This window comes from Scyliorhinus torazame, chromosome 8 (genome assembly GCF_047496885.1).
Source record: "Scyliorhinus torazame isolate Kashiwa2021f chromosome 8, sScyTor2.1, whole genome shotgun sequence".
NCBI lineage: Eukaryota > Metazoa > Chordata > Chondrichthyes > Carcharhiniformes > Scyliorhinidae > Scyliorhinus > Scyliorhinus torazame.
In genome coordinates, this window is record NC_092714.1 from 276,881,535 (window position 1) to 276,901,807 (window position 20,273).

General features: G+C 47.6%; 1 protein-coding gene across 6 annotated transcripts in view; it reads left to right on the top strand.

Moving 5' to 3' along the window:
• The window catches only part of ralgapb (Ral GTPase activating protein non-catalytic subunit beta), a 151,225-nt gene that overhangs the window by 20,188 nt on the left and 110,764 nt on the right, over window positions 1-20,273 (top strand). For all 6 annotated transcript variants that reach the window (XM_072515370.1, XM_072515371.1, XM_072515372.1 and 3 more), the window contains exons 2-3: window positions 5,714-5,934; window positions 19,635-19,837. In XM_072515370.1, coding sequence (XP_072371471.1) covers window positions 5,755-5,934; window positions 19,635-19,837 — 383 coding nt within the window. In that variant the 5' untranslated portion in view covers window positions 5,714-5,754. The remainder of the gene's footprint in view (window positions 1-5,713; window positions 5,935-19,634; window positions 19,838-20,273) is intronic.

Here is a 20,273-nt window from a genome sequence, read left to right on the forward strand (position 1 = left end):
ACAGCACCATCGATGCGAGCGCCCATTCAGCAGTAACTATGCCATGGCAAGCTGAACCTCACCCCGGCCCACTGCGACCACCACAAACAAACAAGGATTTTTACTATTTGTCTTGGCTCTTTGCCAAAACCACCAATCGGGAACCTCCAGTGACATAGCACAAGCCAAGTAACCCAAGAGAAATCCAATAGAAAATGTGCATCAGGATAAAATAAAGGATAAGCAGAGCTGGAGCTCGCAAAAACGCAACTGCTCCCACGCTCACATCACGTGATCTTGGTTTTTGAATGTATAATTGCACTGTCTTCCTGTAAGTCCATCTGTGTTTTCAATTGCCCTATCATTGGCTTTCATTACACTCACCTGTGTACGTTGTGTTGCTGCTATTTCAAACTCATTATGTTTTGCTTTGTGATTTTTGTATTTGGTTTTAGACTTGTTGCTACACAGATGAGGGGACGTCAGTTTTACTCTTTGAAACGTCAGTGACATTGGCAAAATGGCATTTGTTGCTTATCCTTCATTGCCCTTGAAGTTCGTGTCGGCTGCCTTATTCAATCGGGAGAGTAAAGTTGCTTTACAAAACCAGGAATTTGACCTAGCAGCAGTTCGACCGAGCACCCAGGTTCGATTCCGGCTTGGGTCACTGTCTATGCGGAGTCTGCACATCCTCCCCGTGTGTGCGTGGGTTTCCTCCCGGGTGCTCCGGTTTCCTCCCACAGTCCAAAGATGTGCAGGTTAGGTGGATTGGCCATGATAAATTGCCCTTAGTGTCCAAAATTGCCCTTGGTGTTGGGTGGGGTTACTGGGTTATAGGGATAGGGTGGCGGTGTTGACCTTGGGTAGGGTGCTCTTTCCAAGAGCCGGTGCGACTCGATGGGCCGAATGGCCTCCTTCTGCACTGTAAATTCTATGATAAATTCTATGCAGTGAAGTTGACCTGAATTAGCTCATTAATATCTTTACTGTTATCAGTAACAGCCATTTTGGCTTTTTTGTGTTTGGAATAGTTTGTGAAGAATTTGTCAAGTGTATTTTTAAAAAAACATTTATTTACAGGATGTAGGCGTCGCTGGTTAGGCCAGCATTTATTGCCCATCCCTAGTTACCCTTCAGAAGGTGGTGGTGAGCTGCCTTCTTGAACCGCTGCAATCCCTGAGGTGTAGATACACCCACTGTGCTGTAAGGGATTTTGCCCCAGCGACAGTGAAGGAACGGCGATAAATTTCCAAGTCAGGGTGGTGAGTGACTTGGAAGGGAACCTCCAGGTGGTGGGGTTCCCAAGTATCTGCTGCTCTTGTTCTTCTAGATGGTAGTGGTTGTGAGTTTGGGTTTGTCAAAGGAGCCTTGGTGACTTACTGCAGTGCATCTTGTAGATGGTGCACATGGCTGTCACTGTTCATCAATGATAAAGGGAGGGAATGTTTGTGAAAGGAGGAGAAACCAAGCTGGCTCCTGGATGGTGTTGAACTTCTTGAGTGTTGTTGGAGCTGCACTGATCCAGGCAAGTGGACAATATTCCATCACACTGACCTGTGCCTTAATAGATAGTGGACAGGCTTTGGGGGGTCAGGAGGTGAGTTACTCACCGTAGGATTTCTGGAATCTGACCTGCTCTGGTAGCAACAGTATTAATGTGGCTAGTCCAGTTCAGTTTCTGATCAATGGTAATCCCCAGGATGTTGATTGTGGGGGATTTAGTGATGGTAATGCCATTGAATGTCAATGGACGGTGGTTAGATCCTCTCTTGTAGGAGATGGTCATTGCGTGGGGCTTGTGTGGCGCGAATGTAACTTGCCACTTGCCATCTCAAGCCTGGATATTGTCCAAGTCTTGCTGCATTTGGACAGGGACTGCTTCATTATCTGAGGAGTTACGAATGGTGCTGAACATTGTGCAGTCATCTGCAAACATCCCCACTTCCGACCTTATGATGATGGAAGGGATGAAGCAGCTGAAGATGTTTGGGCAGGATAGTGCGAGGCCTTCTCCCCGTGTTTGTGCAAGTTTCGCCCCCACAGCACAAAGATGTGCAAGGTATGTGGATTAAACACGCTAAATTGCCCCTTAATTAGAAAACATGAATTGGGTACTTTAGTCCGTGTTTGAACCAAGGCTGTATGAGGTCAAGAGCTGAGTGACCCCAGCAGAACCCAAACTGCGTCCGTGAGCAGGTTATTGCTAAGCAAGTGCCTCTTGATAGCACTGTTGATGACTCCTTCCATACTTTGCTGATGATGGAGACTAGACTGATAGGTCGGTAATTGGCTGGGTTGCATTTGTCCTGTTTCTTGTGTACAGGACATACCTGGGCAAATTTCCACATTGCCGGGTAGATGCCAGTGTTGTAGCTGTACTGGAACACCTTCACTAGGGATGCGGCAAATTCTGGAACACAAGTCTTCAGTACTATTGCCAGAATATTGTCAGGGCCCATAGCCTTTGCAGTATCCGGTGCCTTCAGCTGTTTCTTGATGTCATGTGGAGTGAATCGTATTGGCTGAAGACTGACATCTGTGATGCTGGGACCTCCGGAGGAGACCGAGACGGATCATCCACTCGGCACTTCTGGCTGAAGATTGCTGCAAATCTCTCTGCCTTGTCTTTTGCACTGATGTGCTGTTCTCCTCCATCATTGAGGATGGGGATATTTGTGGAGCCTCCTCCTCCAGTGAGTTGTTTAATTGTCCACCACCATTCACGGCTGGATGTGGCAGGACTGCAGAGCTTTAGATCTGTTGCATTTGTTGTGGAGTCGCTTAGCTCTGTCTATCACTTGCTGCTTATGCTGTTTGGCTCACAAGTAGTACTGTGTTGTAGCTTCACCGGTTGATACCTCATTTTTTGGTATAGAACATTACAGCGCAGTACAGGCCCTTCAGCCCTCGATGTTGCGCCGATCTGTGAAACCAATCTAAAGCCCATTTAAACTATTCCCTTATCTACCTGGTGTTGTTCCTGCCATGCTCTCCTGCACTCTTCATTGAACCAGGGTTGGCCCCCTGGCTGGGTGGTAATGGTAGAGTGGAGGATATGCCGGGCCATGAGGTTGCAGATTGTGGTTGATACAATTCTGCTGCTGCTGATGGCCCACAGCGCCTCATAGATACCCAGTCTTGAGTTGCTGGATCTGTTCAAAGTGTATCCCATTTAGCACGGTGGTAGTCCCACACATCACGATGGAGCCTCAATGTGAAGACGGGTTTTTGTCTCCACAAGGACTGTGCGGTGGTCACTTCTTCCGATTCTGTCACGGACAGAAGCATCTGCAGCACGCAGGTTGCTGAGGATGAGGTCAAGTACGATAGCACACTGGTTAATACTGTTGCTTCACAGCACCAGCTTCCCAGGTTCAATTCCCAGCTTGGGTCACTACCTATGTGGAGTTTGCACATTCTCCATGTGTCTGCGTGGGTTTCCTCCCACAAGTGAGTTTCCTCCCACAAGTCCCGAAAGACTTGCTGTTAGATAATTCGGACAATCTGAATTCTCCCTCCATGTACCTGAACAGGTGCCAGAATGTACACATTCCATACAAGTACTGTACACACCCCTGTCTGCATCAACGGAGCTGAGGTGGAGATGGTTAACAGCTTCAAATCATCAAAAATCTGTCCTGGCCCACCTACTCCAACGCTGCCACCAATAAAGCACAACAGCGCATGTACTTCCTCAGGAAACTAAGGAAATTCGGCATGTCCACACTGACTCTTACCAACCTTTACAGATGCACCATAGAAAGCATCCTATCGGGCTGCACCACAGCCTGGTATGGCAACTGCTCGGCCCAAGACCGCAAGAAACTTCAGAGTCGTGAACACCGCCCAGTCCATCACACACACCCACCTCCCATCCATTGACTCTGTCTACACCTCCCGCTGCCTGGGGAAAGCGGGCAGCATAATCAAAGACCCCTCCCACCCAGTTTACTCACTCTTCCAACTTCTTCCATCGGGCAGGAGATACAAAAGCCTGAGAACACGCACAAAAACATTCAAAAACTGCTTCTTCCCCGCTGTTACCAGACTCCTAATCGACCCTCTTATGGACTGACCTGTTTAATACTACATTCCTGTATGCTTCGCCCGATGCCGGTGTCTACATATTTACTTTGTGGACCTTGTGCTGCCCTTTTTTGTATTTTCTTTTTCTTCTCTTTTATTTTCATGTACTAAATGATCTGTTTGAGCTGCTCGCAGAAAAATATTTTTCACTGTACCTCGGTACAGGGGACAATAAACAAACAAATCCAACAAAAATGTGGTGACTAGGGGCTTTTCACAGTAACTTCATTGCAATGTAAGCCTACTTGTGACAATAAAGATTATTATTATAAAATTAGAAGTATGATTTCCGCTCTTGATTCCCTCACCACCTGCTGCAGGCCCAGTCTAGCAGCTTGGTCTGTGGTGGTACTATCGAGCCACACTTGGTGAAGGACATTGAAGTCCCCCACCCAGAAGCATATTCTGCGCCCTTGCCACCCTCAGTGCTTCCTCCAAGCGGAGTTCAACATGGAGGAGCACTGATTCATCAGCTGATGGTGGCCAGTAGGTTTCCAATTAAGGGGCAATTTAATGTGGCCAATCCACCTACCCTGCACATGTTTGGCTGCATGAAACCCATGCAGACACGGGGAGAATGTGCAAACTCCACACGGACAGTGACCCGGGGCCAGGATCAAACCCGGGTCTTCAGCGCCGTGCGGCAGCAGTGCTAACCACTAAGCCACCATGCCGTCTAAGGTATGATTGTGAGTATGACTTGCTCAACTAATCTGTGAGACAGCTCTCTTTGGCACAATTTCCCAGATGTTAGTAAGAAGGGACGACAGGGCTAGGTTTGCCGTTGTCATTTCCGGTGCCTGGTTCGATGCCGGGTGGTCTGTCCGGTTTAATGTCTTGTGTTTTCGTAGCAGTTGAATACAACTGAGTGGCTTGCTAGGCTATTTCAGAGGGCATTTAAGAGTCAACTACATTGCTGTGGGACTGGAGTCACATGTAGGCCAGACCAGGTAAGGGCGGCAGATTTCCTTCCCTAAAGGGCTTAGTGAACCAGATGGGTTTTTACGACAATCGACAATGGTTTCATGGTCATCATTAGACTTTTAATTCCAGATATTTTCTTGAGTTTAAATTCCTGCCGTGGTGGGATTCGAATCTGGGTACCCAGATCATTATTCTGGGTCTCTGGACTCTGGTCTCAGTGGGTGCCCACTGCCTTCAAATTCAAGATCAGGTTTCATAGAAACATCGCTATAAATGTTTGCACCTTCTGAACATCTCAACTGTGCTTGGCTGCATTGTTAACACAAACTATTGTATTATGGAGTAACTTACCACTGAATCAAACGGTATATCTGGGTTCAAGGGGCAATTAGATGAGATCCTGGCGACAGAATTCATTTGAGGAATATAGTGATAAAGAAGGTAGGTGTGTTTGTGTTCACAAAGGCTTGTTGGACCTGGAGGGTTTTTTTTCGCTTCTGAATTAAATCCTCCCATCCTATATTTCCAATAATATTCCACTTGACTAGAGTCCTAACCTTTTAGCTAAAGAGAATCTTGGCAAGTATCTACTTGGCAAAGTGGTATTGGGTGTGGCAATGCTGGGAGCTCTGAAGTCGGTTTGTTTTGACTGAAGCATGGGGTGATTTTAAATGTTTCTTTAAAACCATAAGTCATGTGTTGGTGTCTGATTCTTGTCTTTCAGGCAGATGTTGAAGTGAGTGGGTCGTGTGGTACTCATGCACCATGTATTCTGAGTGGCGATCTTTGCAACTCGTCATCCAGAGTGACCGAGGTCACATGAGTGTTCTGCACAGTTACCCCAGCAACGTTGGTAAAGATGTGGCTCATGCTGTGGTCCGTCCTCTGGGACAGGGACTGAACAGTTCAACTAGCAATGAAAGCATTCTAAAAACCGACAAAGAGGTAACTCACTCGAAGACTGATCCATGTGCTGGACTTTTAAGTTTGAAATAAGTTTTTGAGTAATTTTCAAAATGTCCTAACCTGTGTACATTAAAAAGGAAACAAAATTGAGTGTATATATAGGTGTATGGAAACTTGCAGGACAGGAAGCGACCATTCTGTTCATTGTGTTTGTGCCAACTCTTTTGAAAGAACTAGCCAATTAGTCTTACTTGCTTGATTTTTTTTCCCCCTGTTGTCCTCTCAATTTTTTCTTTTTTATGTTTTTATTCGATTCCTTTTTATCAAGGTACTATTAAATTTGCTTCCACTGTCTTGTCAAGTTTTGCATTCTTGATCATAACTGGCTACATTTTTAAAAAAATGCTTTTCCTCTTTTTTCAAGTATCTTCAGTCTGTGTCATCTGGCTACCAAAGTTCCTGTCAAAATGTACCTAGTTACCCAATTATTTTGATCCCTCCTGAGGGTAACCTTGCTGTAACACCATATGTTCACCTCCGGTGAATGATGTACAGGGCTTCAGTGAGGCAAATGGTTATTTTAAAAACAACAAACCCTCCTGGAAATGACCGCACAAATGTGAATTTCTGGCTTTGAGCAGGTCAAAAGTTGAGATTTATTTATTCACAAAATAATGAACTCCACCTTTTGAGCTAGTAATTGGTCAGATGTCCCAGCTCACTTTGAATGATGTATGTCCTTGACTGGAGGAGTTAAGATCTCTGCCCCAGCCGGAAACCATGTCTAACTTTCCCTTGAAAGAATTCAGCAAATGAGCATCCACTGCCTCCCAACATTGGTCGCAAATCGTTAAAAGAGCTGTGCATTTGAATACCAAGATTTCTTTATTTCTACACTGACTATTGTTCTTCCCCATGGAGCTGCATCTATGTTCAACATTTGCACTGTAACACTCCACTTTTCTAAACTAAACAGAATTTGTTAGATGCTCCAGTGCACCTGGATCTGCTTGCAGTAGAATGACTTTGTGTAAAATCCTGGCTCTCAACATATCTAATCATCTCCAAACTTGCAGTTGGTTCACGCACTGTTTAATTTAGATGGTTATGAAAATAGTAAACAGCAGCATCCCTCACACTGATCTCCCTGGGGTTCCGTTGGTAATCCGTTTCCAAGCAGGTCCAAATCCACCTGCAACCACTTTCTATCTGCAGGCTTTCAGGCAGTCAGTTATTTATCTAGCACAGTAGATTGGAACTAATACCTGAAGATTGAGTCTTACGGGGAATCCTCATGCAGTACCTTACCAAAAGCTGGAGAGGTTAGGTTCGCTTCACCTGATATCTTAGCGACAGGCGGCACGGTAGCACAGTGGTTAGCACAGTTGCTTCACAGCTCCAGGGTCCCAGGTTCGATTCCCGGCTTGGGTCACTGTCTGCGGAGTCTGCACGTTCTCCCCTTGTATGCGTGGGTTTCCTCCGGGAGCTCCGGTTTCCTCCCACAGTCCAAAGATGTGCAGGTTAGGTGGATTGGCCATGATAAATTGCCCTTGGGTTAGGTGGGGTTACGGGGATGGGGTGGAGGTGTGGGCTTAAGTGGGTGCTCTTTCCAAGAGCCGGTGCAGACTCAATGGCCCGAATAGCCTCCTTCTGCACTGTAAATTCTATGTCTTCAAAAATTACAATCAGATTCGTAAGTCAGAACCTTTTCTGAAGCCATATTGAGTGTTCCTTTCAGCTTTAGTGATGAGGTATTGAATCCCAAGTGATGAACCTGTAGTTACCCACATATATTTTCTCCCTCAAAAATGTTTTAAAGTTTGCAGCTATATTATTAGCCTTCCTATTAGTCCCAAACTCCAGTGAACTATTAATGATACTGCAAGGAGTTGGCACAGCATCTGTCCCATTTCCTTGAGACATTGTATGTAAAATACATCTTATTCTGCGTGCCTTAGCCTAATTATCTTTTACCCTCTTTCTGCACTTTGCCTGAAGATCTCACTTGGTCTTGATTGAATGGGACTTCAGCTGATAAATGGCATTCTGCTATCCAGATGCATTGAAAGCTATCTTTCAAAATTCTATAGATTCTGACAAAGTTCCTGCAAACTGGAAAGTAGCAAATGTAACCCTGCTATTTAAGAAGGGAGGGAGTATGGAGAACTACAGACTTGTTAGTCTGACGTCAGTGGGGAAAATGTTAGAATCTATTATAAAGGATGTGATAACTGGATCATTTCGGACGTTATGGTAAAATTGGGCAGAGTCAGCATGGATTTGTAAAAAGCAATCAAGTTTGACAAACTGACTATGGTTTTTTGAGACATTACTTGTAGTATAAATCAAGGAGAACCAGTGGATGTGGTGTATTTGGATTTTCAGACGGTTTTTGACAAGGTCCTGTACAGGAGCCAAATAAACAAAATTAGAACACGTGAGATGTGGAGTAATGCACAAGTATGGATTGAGAGTTGGTTAACAAACAGAAAGTGAGTAGGAATAAATGGGTCATTCTCAGGATGGCAGGCTGTTACTAATGGTGTAGCAGATAGATCAGTGCTAGGACCACAGCTGTTCACATTCCATATCAATGATTTGGATGAGGGGGCCAGTTGTCAAATTTCCAGATTTGCTGATGAAACAAACTAGGTAGAAATGTAAGTTGTGAGGAGGCTTCAAGTGGACTTGGACAGGCTAAGTAAATGGACAAAGAACATTTCATAGAATCATAGAATTTACAGCGCAGAAGGAGGTTATTTGGCCCATCGGGTCTGCACCGGCCCTTAGAGAGAACACCCTACTGAATCCCATGTATCTACCCTATCCCAGTAACCCCCACTTAACATTTTATGGACACTAAGGGCAATTTAGCATGGCCAATCCACCTAACCCGCACATTTTTGGACTGTGGGAGGAAACCGGAGCACCCGGAGGAAACCCATGCACACATGAGGAGGATGTGCAGACTCCGCACAGACAGTGACCCAGCCGGGAATCGAACCTGGGACCCTGGAGCTGTGAAGCAACTAACCACTGTACTACCGTGCTGCCCATATATTTAGGATATAATGTGAATAAGTGTTAAGTTATCTACTTTGTTGGAAAACACAGACAGAACATTTCTTGGCAAGAGGTTGGGAAGTGTTGGTGTCCAAAGGGACCCGAATGTCCTTGTTCATGAGTCACTAAAAGCTAGAATGCACTTGCAGTAATCAATAAGGAAGGCTAATGGTAAGTTGGCTTTCATTGCAAGGAGATTGTGGTTGAGGACTCTGAATCTGTACTCATTGGAGTTTAAAAGGATGAGGGGGGAATCTTATTAAAACTTGAATACTGAAAGACTTAGATGAAGGGACGTGGAGACGATGTTTCCACTATGAGGTGAGGCTAACACCTGAGGGCACAGCCTCAGACTGAAGGGACGATCCTTGAAAACTGAGATGAGGAATTTCTTCAGCCAGAGGGTGGTGAATCTGTGGAACTCTTTGCCGCAAAAGGCTGTGGAGGCCAAATCACTGAGTGTCTTTAAGACAGAGATACATAGTTTCTTGATTAATAAGGAGATCAGGGGTTATGGGGAGAACGCAGGACAATGAGGATGAAAAACATATCGGCCATGATTGAATGGCGGAGCAGACTCGATGGGCGGAATGGCCTAATTCTGCCCCTATATCTTATTGAATCCCTACAGTACAGAAGTGGGCCATTCGGCCCATCAAGTCTGCACTGACCCTCCGAAAGAGCACTCTACCCCGGTCCACGTCCACCCGTCCTATTGCCGTAACCTAACCTGCACATCCTGGACACTTGAGGGGCAATTTATCATGGCTTATCCACCTCACCTGCACATCTTCGGACTGTGGGAGGAAACAGGAGTACCCGGAGGAAACCCACACGGCCTGTACAACGGAGGTTCACCAGATTAATCCCTGAGATGGTGGGATTACCTATGGGGAACAATTGAGTAAACTGGGCCTGTGTTCTACACACAAACATATATGCGAATTAAGAGCTGGATTGGCCACTCCGCCTCGGACGACTGATCTTATTTTAACCTCAACTCCACATTCCTGCCTACCTCCAATGACCTTTCAACCGCTTGCTTATCAAGAATCCGTTTACCTCTGCTTTCAAAAATATTAGAAGACTTTGCTTCCAAAACCTTTTGAGGCAGAGTTTTCCAAAGGCTCTCTCCCCTCTGCAAGAAATAAATTTTCCTCATCTGTCTTAAATGGGTGACCCCTTACCTTTAAACAGTGACCCCTTGTTCTAGATTCTCTCAGAAGAGCCTCTTACTTTTGTAAATCTCAGCAGATACAAGCTTAACCTGCCCATTCCCGATATTAGTCTGGTAAACCTTCTCTGAACTGTTTCCAAAACATTTACATCCTTAAGTAAGGAGACCAATACTGTACATAGTACCCCACATGTGGTCTCAATAATGCCCCGTACAACTGAAGCATAAACTCCCTACTTTTATGTTTTTGTTTCCCCTTCAATAAACAATAACATTCTATTAGCTTTCCTAATTACTTGCTGTATCTGCATATTAACCTCTTGTGGCTCATGCACTAGGGCACCCAGATCCCTCTGCATCTCAGAATTTCTTTTTTTGAAAGAATGAGAGGTTTATCTCATTGAGAAATACAAAATTCTCACAGGACCTTACAGGGTGGAAGTAGGTAAGATGTTTCCCCTAGCTGATCAGTCTAGAACCAGGGGATGTAATCTCAGAATAAGGGGCAGGCCATTTTGGACCGAGATAAGGAGTGGTTTACTCGCTCGAGGGGTGGTGAATGTTTGGAATTCTCTGCCCCAGAGGATTGTAGAAACTTATTAATTGAGCATGTTCAAGACATAGATCGTTAGGTTTCTGGAGTCTAATAACATCAAGGGATATGGAGATAGTGTGGGGAAAGTGACATTGAGATGGATGAACAGCCATGATCTAATTGAATGGCGGAGCAATGAAACAACTACTTTCGTTCTGCCTTCACGGAAGAAGGCACAAATAACTTTCCAGAAATGCTGAGGAACCAAGGTTCTAGTGAGAAGGAAGAATTGAAGAAAATTTAGTAGAAAAGTAGTGCTGGAGAAATTAATGGGACTGAAAGCTGATAAATTCCCAGGGTCAGATGATTTGCATCCCAGTGCACTAAAAGAGGTGAACAAGGAAATAGTGGATGCGTTGGTTGTCATTTTCAAAATTCTCGACTCTGGAACAGTCCCAGCAGATTGGAAGGTGGCAAATGTTAACCCCACTCTTTAAAAAAGAAGGGAGGGAGGGGAATTGCAGGCCGGTTAACCTGACATCCGGAGTAGAGAAAATGCAAGGATGTGATAACGGACACTTAGAAATATCAATCTGATAAGACAAATTCAACATGGATTTGTTAAAAGGTAAATCATGTCTTACAAACCTACTGTGTTTTTTGAGGACATAACTAGCAGAATAGATAAGGGAGAACCAGTGGATGTGGTATATTTCAAATTTCAGAAAGCTTTGATAATTCTCACACGAGATTAGTGTGTCAAAATTAAAGCGCAAGGGATTGGGAGTAATAAATTGGCATGAATTGAGAATGGCAGACCGGAAACAGGAGGAATAAATGGTCTTTTTTGGAGGGGCAGGCAGTGACGATTTGGGTACCACCGGGATCAGTGTTTGGGCCCCGGCTATTCGCAATAAACATCAATGATTTAGATGAGGGAACCAAGTGTAATATTTCCAAGTTTGTTGGCGACACAAACTTTGATGGGAATGTGAGTGGCGAGAAGGAGTTAAGAAGCTTCAATGTGATCTTAGACAAGTTGAGTAAGTGGACAAATACACAGCAGATTCACATCGATAAATGTGAAGTTATCCACTTCGGTAGAAAAACAGAATGATGGAGTATTATTTAAATGGTGATAGACTGAGAAATGTTGCCATACAAAGAGGCCTGGGTGCCCTTGTACACCAATCGCTGAAAACAAGCATGCGGGTACAGCAAGCAGTTAGGAAGGCAACTGGTCTGTTGGCCTTCATTGCAAGAGGATTTGCGTACAGGAGCAAGGATGTTTTATTGCAGGGCCTCAGTGAAACCACAGCTGAGCATTGTGTGCACTTTTGATCTTGCCTAAAAAAGGGTATACTAGTCATAGAGGGAATGGAAGGAAAGTTCACCAGACTGATTCCTGGGATGTCAGAATTGTTGTACGAGGAGAGATTGGGTTGACTAGGCCCGTGTTGGCTGGAATTTGGAAGAATGAGAGGGGATGTAATTGAAATGTACAAGATTCTGGACTTCCGGTTGCGGCGATGCTCAGCTAAGCCGCACGTTTCGGCGGCTCCAGCTCTGACGGACTTATGGGCTCTTTTTGAGAGCCCCAACGGGAAAATTTTGCGACAAAACTCGGTGTGGGGTGAAGCAACAGGGAGTCCACCCCCCAGGGTGAAAGAAAAAGATCGGTGGCAGTGGCCAGATCACGGAGGATCCTCGAGGGCAGCGGCAGAGGAAAGAAAGAAGCAAGATGGCGTCGGAGGGAGCCCAGGCGACATGGGGACCGGACCAGGATGAATTTCTCAGACTGTGTGTGGAGGTGTTAAAAAAGGAGGTGCTGGCCCCGATGTTACAGGCAATCAAGGGGCTTAAAGAGACACAAAAGGCCCAGGCGATAGAGCTCCGTGTGGTGGAGCAGAAGGTAACGGACAACGAGGACGAGATCCTGGGCCTAGCGGTCAAAATGCAGACTCACGAGGCGCTTCATAAGACGTGCATCGAAAGAATTGAAGTCCTGGAAAATAGATCAAGGAGAAAGAACCTCCGGATCCTGGGTCTCCCCGAGGGAGTGGAAGGAGCTGACGGCGGGGCTTATGCGAGCACGATGCTACGGCCGCTAATGGGAGCTGAGGCCCCCTCGGGCCCCTTGGAAGTGGAAGGGGCCCACCGAGTCCCTGCGAGGAGACCAAAGGCTGGAGAACCACCAAGGGCGATGATCGTGCGATTTCACCGCTTCAACGACAGAGGTTGTTTTGAGCTGGGCCGAGAAGGTACGAAGTAGCAGATGGGAGAATGCGGTGATACGGGTGTATCAGGACTGGAGTGCGGAGGTGGCGAGAAGGAGGGCGAGTTTCAATCGAGCCAAGGAGGTGCTGCATAAGAAGAAAGTAAAGTTCGGGATGTTGCAGACGGCGCGATTATGGGTCACGTACCAGGATAGACATTACTATTTTGAAACGTCGGAAGAAGCATGGACCTTCATCCAAAAAGAGAAACTGAACCAGAACTGAGGGACTGATGTTGGAGGGGAAACGACAATGTTGATGTATAGAGATGTAAATTGGGGAAAGGGAGGTTCACTGTATCGGGACGGTCTTTGACGGGGGGGGACACTGAGAAATGTGGGCGCCGGTGGGGGGGAAAAAGAGACACAGGCGGGGGATGGGGAATGGGAACGGGGCTGTAAGGGGAGCTACGCCATAGGGGGCGGGGCGGTTCTAGGAAAGCGCGGGTTTTTTCCCGCGCCAGGGAGATGATGGCGGGAAGATAGGCGCAAGGAGGATGGGAGTTCCACACCGGGGGGGGGGTCAAGGAGAGAGCGGGAGAAGCCAAGGTCAGTTGAAGTCAGCTGACCTTCGGAAGCAATATGTGGGGTGTGACCATGCTAGATGGGGATCTAGCGGGGTGGGGGGGGGGGCATAACTGGGTTGCTGCTGCTATTGGGGGTGATAATGAGATCGAAAGGGAGCTGGTAAGAGAAAAGGTGGTCGGGGCGGGAATGTTCCGCCTGGGGGACGGATGGGTGCGCGGGACCGGGACGTGGGACTGGCCCAGAGAGGGTGATGGCTAGTCGACAGGGGAGGGGGGCGAGCAGCCCCCCAGTCCGGCTGATCACGTGGAACGTGAGAGGCCTAAATGGGCCGATTAAGAGGGCCCGAGTGTTCGCGCACTTAAAAGGACTGAAGGCAGACGTGGCCATGCTTGAAGAGACGCATCTGAAGGTGGCAGACCAGGTTAGGTTAAGGAAAGGATGGGTGGGACAGGTGTTCCACTCAGGGCTGGACGCAAAGAACATAAGAATTAGGAGCAGGAGTAGGCCATCTGGCCCCTCGAACCTGCTTCACCATTCAATGAGATCATGGCTGATCTTTTGTGGACTCAGCTCCACTTTCCGGCCCGAACACCATAACCCTTAATCCCTTTATTCTTCAAAAAACTATCTATCTTTATCTTAAAAACGTTTAATGAAGGAGCCTCTACTGCTTCCCTGGGCAAGGAATTCCATAGATTCACAACCCTTTGGGTGAAGAAGTTCCTCCTAAACTCAGTCCTAAATCTACTTCCCCTTATTTTGAGGCTATGCCCCCTAGTTCTGCTTTTACCCGCCAGTGGAAACAACCTGCCCGCATCTATCCTATCTATTCCCTTCATAATCTTATATGTTTCTATAAGATCCCCCCTCATCCTTCTAAATTCCAACGAGTACAGTCCCAGTCTACTCAACCTCTCCTCATAATCCAACCCCTTCAGCTCTGGGATTAACCTAGTGAATCTCCTCTGCACACCCTCCAGTGCCAGTACGTCCTTTCTCAAGTAAGGAGACCAAAACTGAACACAATACTCCAGGTGTGGCCTCACTAACACCTTATACAATTGCAGCATAACCTCCCTAGTCTTAAACTCCATCCCTCTAGCAATGAAGGACAAAATTCCATTTGCCTTCTTAATCACCTGTTGCACCTGAAAACCAACTTTCTGCGACTCATGCACTAGCACACCCAGGTCTCTCTGCACAGCAGCATGTTTTAATATTTTATCATTTAAATAATAATCCCTTTTGCTGTTATTCCTACCAAAATGGATAACCTCACATTTGTCAACATTGTATTCCATCTGCCAGATCCTAGCCCATTCACTTAGCCTATCCAAATCCCTCTGCAGACTTCCAGTATCCTCTGCACTTTTTGCTTTACCACTTATCTTAGTGTCGTCTGCAAACTTGGACACATTGCCCTTGGTCCCCAACTCCAAATAATCTATGTAAATTGTGAACAGTTATGGGCCCAACACTGATCCCTGAGGGACACCAGGGGTGAATAGAGGGGTGGCCATATTGGTGGGGAAACGGGTGTTGTTCGAGGCTAGGAACATTGTAGCAGACAGCGGGGGCAGATATGTGATGGTGAGTGGCAGACTGCAGGGAATGGAGGTCGTGCTGGTCAATGTATATGCCCCGAACTGGGATGATGTGGGATTTATGAAGCGGATGCTGGGACGTATCCCGGACCTAGAGGTAGGAAACCTGGTAATGGGGGGACTTCAACACCGTACTAGACCCAGGGTTAGATAGATCTAGATCCAGGACCGGAAGAAGGCCGGCAGCGGCCAAGGTGCTTAGGGGGTTTATGGACCAAATAGGGGGAGTGGATCCGTGGAGATTTGCTAGGCCGCTGGCCAAAGAGTTCTCCTTTTTCTCCCATGTCCATAAGGTATACTCCCAGATAGATTTCTTCGTTTTGAGAAGGTCACTGATTTCGAGGGTGGAAGGAACGGAGTACTCAGCCATAGCTGTTTCAGACCATGCCCCACATTGGGTGGATCTGGAACTAGGAGAGGAGAGGGAACAGCGCCCACTCTGGCGACTGGATGTGGGATTATTGGCGGATGAGGGAGTCTGCGGAAGGGTGCGGGGATGTATCGAAAGGTACCTGGAGGCCAATGATGATGGGGAGGTCCGAGTGGGGGTAGTATGGGAAGCGCTGAAGGCGGTGGTCAGGGGAGAGTTGATCTCCATCAGGGCTCACAAGGGGAAAACAGAGGCCGAAGAGAGGGAAAGATTACTGGGGGAGATTTTGAGTGTGGATAAAAGATATGCGGAGGCCCCGGACGAAGGACTATATAGGGAGAGGCGAAGACTCCAGGCGGAGTTTGACCTGCTGACCACAGGGAAGGCAGAGGCACAGGGGATGAGATATGAATATGGGGAAAAGGCGAGTCGCCTGTTGGCCCACCAGCTTCGTCAGAGGACAGCGGCGAGGGAAATAGGGGGAGTTAGGGATGAAACAGGAACTACAGTGCGGAGAGCAGGGAAGGTAAATGAGGTGTTTAAGACCTTTTATGAGAGGTTATATAGGTCCCAACCCCCGGAGGGAAAAGAGGGGATGCAGCAGTTTCTGGACCAACTAAGGTTCCCGAGGGTGGAGGAGCAGGAGGTGGCAGGCCTGGGAGCGCCAATTGGGGTGGACGAGGTGATCAAAGGGCTGGGGAACATGCAGGCAGGGAAGGCCCCGGGACCTGACAGGTTCCCGGTGGAATTTTACAGGAAATATGTGGACTTGTTGGCCCCGCTGCTGGTAAGAACCTTTAACAAGGCCAGAGAAGGGGGGACTCTACCCCCGACAATGTCGGAGGCGACGATATCACTAATCCTGAAGCGAGATAAAGATCCGCTGCAATGCGGGTCTTATAGGCCTATCTCGCTCCTGAATGTGGACGCCAAGTTGTTGGCAAAAGTGCTGACAATGAGGATAGAGGATTGTGTCCCGGGGGTGGTGCACGGAGATCAGACCAGGTTCATAAAGGGGAGACAATTGAATGTCAATGTGCGACGGCTATTGGGGGTGATAATGATGCCCCCAGCAGAGGGGGCGGCAGAGATAGTGGCGGCAATGGATGCAGAGAAGGCATTTGATAGGGTAGAGTGGGAGTATTTATGGGAGGTGCTGAGGAGGTTCGGGTTCGGGTTCGGAGAGGGGTTTGTCAGCTGGGTTAAACTGCTCTATGGGGCCCCAATGGCAAGTGTAGTCACAAATCGGCAAAGATCGGAGTATTTTCGGTTACATAGGGGAACAAGCCCTCTGTCCCCATTACTGTTCGCGCTGGCAATTGAACCACTGGCCATAGCGCTGAGAGACTCCAGGAAATGGAGAGGGGTGGTTAGAGGGGGAGAGGAACACCGAGTGTCACTCTACGCAGATGACCTACTGCTGTATGTGGCAGATCCAGTGGGGGGATGACAGAGGTTATGCAGATATTGAGGGAGTTTGGCGATTTCTCGGGATATAGGCTTAACATGGGGAAGAGCGAGCTTTTCGTAATACACCCTGGGGACCAGAGTAGAGGGATAGATGGCCTGCCGCTAAGGAGAATGGAAAGAAACTTCCGATACCTGGGGATTCAGATAGCCAGGAGCTGGGGAACCTTATACAACCTCAATCTGACTCGGCTGGTGGAGCAAATGGAAGAGGATTTCAAAAGGTGGGATATGCTGCCGCTGTCACTGGCGGGCAGAGTGCAGGCGATTAAGATGATGGTCCTCCCGAGGTTCCTATTTGTGTTTCAATGTCTCCCCATATTGATCACTAAGGCCTTTTTCAAGAAAATAGATAGGAGCATCATGAGCTTCGTGTGGGCAGGGAAGGCCCCGAGGGTAAGGAGGGGGTTCCTGCAACGTAGCAGGGACAGAGGGGGACTGGCATTGCCGAACTTGGGCGACTATTACTGGGCCGCCAATGTAGCGATGATCCGCAAGTGGATGATAGAGGGAGAGGGGGCGGCGTGGAAAAGGCTGGAGATGGCGTCCTGTAAAGGAACGAGCTTAAAAGCGCTGGTGACGGCGCCACTACCGCTCTCCCCGAAAGGGTTTACCACAAACCCAGTGGTGGCGGCAACATTAAGTATCTGGGGGCAATGGAGGCGACAGAAGGGTGTGTTGGGAGCCTCGGTGTGGTCCCCGATCAGGAACAACCATAGGTTTGCCCCAGGGAGGTTGGACGGAGGGTTCCAGAGTTGGCACCGGGCAGGAATTAGGAGAGTGGGAGACTTATTTATAGATGGGACGTTTGCGAGCTTGGGAGCGCTAGAGGAAAAGTATGAGCTGCCTCCAGGGAATATCTTTAGGTATATGCAGGTGAGGGCGTTCACGAGACAACAGGTGAGGGAATTTCCGCTGCTCCCGACACAGGGGATCCAGGGCAGGATGCTTTCGGGGGTGTGGGTCGGCGAGGGCAAAGTGTCCGAAATATACCGGGAGATGAGAGAAGAGGGGGAGGAGCTGGTAGAAGAGCTGAAAGGAAAATGGGAAGAAGAGCTCGGGGAGGAGATTGAGGAGGGTTTGTGGGCTGATGCCCTAAGTAGGGTAAATTCCTCTTCCTCGTGTGCCAAGCTTAGCCTGATCCAATTTAAGGTGCTACATAGAGCACACATAACGGGAGCGAAGTTGAGAAGGTTCTTCGGAGTGGAGGACAGGTGAGGGGGAAGCCCGGCGAACCACACACATGTTTTGATCGTGTCCAGCACTGGAGGAGTATTGGAGGGGAGTGGCAAGAGTGATCTCGAAGGTGGTGAAGGTCCGGGTTAAGCCAGGCTGGGGGTTAGCTACATTTGGGGTAGCGGATGAGCCAGGAGTGCAGGAGGCGAAAGAGGCCGATATTGTGGCCTTTGCATCCCTGGTAGCCCGGTGAAGGATTTTACTCATGTGGAAGGAAGCGAAACCCCCCGGCGTGGAGGCCTGGATAAACGATATGGCAGGGTTCATAAAACTGGAACGGATGAAGTTTGCGCTGAGGGGATCGGCTCGGGTTCTCCAGGCGGTGGCAACCGTTCCTCAACTATCTAGCGGAACGTTAGGGGGAAAATAGATAGCCAGCAGCAGCCCAGAAAGTGGGGGGGGGGGGGGGGGTAAATTGTTTTTGTTCTAGGTGGGGTGGAGGGGCAGGGGGGAGCACTATTTTGTGTTATTTTGTTAGTTCACTACTTTATTTAAACAATGTTATCTATTAAATATCGTGTTACCATTTTTGTTGATTTGTAAGGAGGAAAATTGTGTTTGAAAACTTTAATAAAATGTATTTTTTTTAAAAAGAAATGTACAAGATTCTGACGGGGCTGGGCAGACTGGATGTGGGAATGTTGTATCCTCTGGCTGGGGAGGAAGGGAGGTCTAGAAAGAAGGGGTCACAGTCTCAGGATACAGGGTTGGACATTTAGGTTTGAAATAAGTTTCTTCACTCGAGAATGGTGAACCTCTGGAATTCTCGACCACAAAGCTGTGGAGGTTAAGTCACTGAATATATTCCTTCTGAGAAGGAAATATATTTCTAATAATCTTTCGTGTCACAAGTAAGTTTACATTAACATGCAGTGAAGTTACTGTGAAAATCCCCTCGTTGCCACATTCCGGCGCATGTTCGGGCACACAAAGGGAGAATTCAGAATGTCTAAATTACCTATCAGCCCGTCTTTCGGGACTTGTGGGAGGAAACTACAGCACCCGGAGGAAACCCACGCAGACACTGGGAGAACGTGCAGACAGTGACCCAAGCCGGGAATCGAACCTGGGTCCCTAGCGCTAGACACTAAAGACATCTAAAGGTATGGGGAGAGTACGGGAGTATTGCTTTGAGGTAGAGAATCAGCTGTGATTATGTTGAATGGCGGGGCAGGCTCGATGGGCGGAATGGCCTTCTGCTCCTAGTTTCTATGTTTTTTTAAACTGAGTGCTTCCCGTCTCCCTCAAATTTTGGAAACCCCTGACTCAACTTTGAAATACCTGTGGCATTTGGCTGGGGGCAGTTTCTGACCACAGCTGGAGAATTAACATCATCTTACTGGCTGACTAGAGAGTGAATGATGGGAGTGACCTTGCTGCAACAGTGGTGTGAGACTGATTGGAACTGGCAAGTTCTATCTGGGTAATTCAAAAAAATGTTTTTAAGCATGGGCACTGATATTGTGCTTTATTCTTCTGAGCAGGTGAAATGGACCATGGAGGTGCTCTGTTATGGACTGACGCTCCCTCTGGATGGGGAAACAGTCAAATTATGCGTGGATGTTTATACTGACTGGATCATGGCTTTGGTGGCTCGCCGTGACTCTATCCCTCAGCCCATTATCAAAGAACCAAATTTATATGTACAAACTATTCTCAAACACCTTCAGAATTTGTTTGTTCCCCGGTAAGTATCAAAGACATTGTGCCTCAGTGGAAATTTAAGACAGGCAATAGTGGAACAGTGTCATTATGAATCCCGCCTGACTGGCCTTTCCATGGAGAGAAAAAATTGGCACAGGATAAATACTGTCTGCTGTTCTGCTCCCATCTGTTTTATGCTCTCTCTCTTTTAAACGAGAACTCCCTAGTGTACTGAGATTGCAGTTCCCTGAGCGTTTTCTTTGAATTTAAGTCACATAATAGACCGCTGCCTATCGCAATAAATACAAACTCCATTGAAGCGTTAAAGAAAAGCGAACGGCAGCATTAGCCGGTTTTGGAGGAAGATAGAATAGGAAGGCCAGGGGCGGCACGGTGGCACTGAGCATTGCTGCCTCACAGCACCAGGGACCCGGGTTCAACTCCGTCCTCGGGTCACTGTCTGTGTGGAGTTGACACAG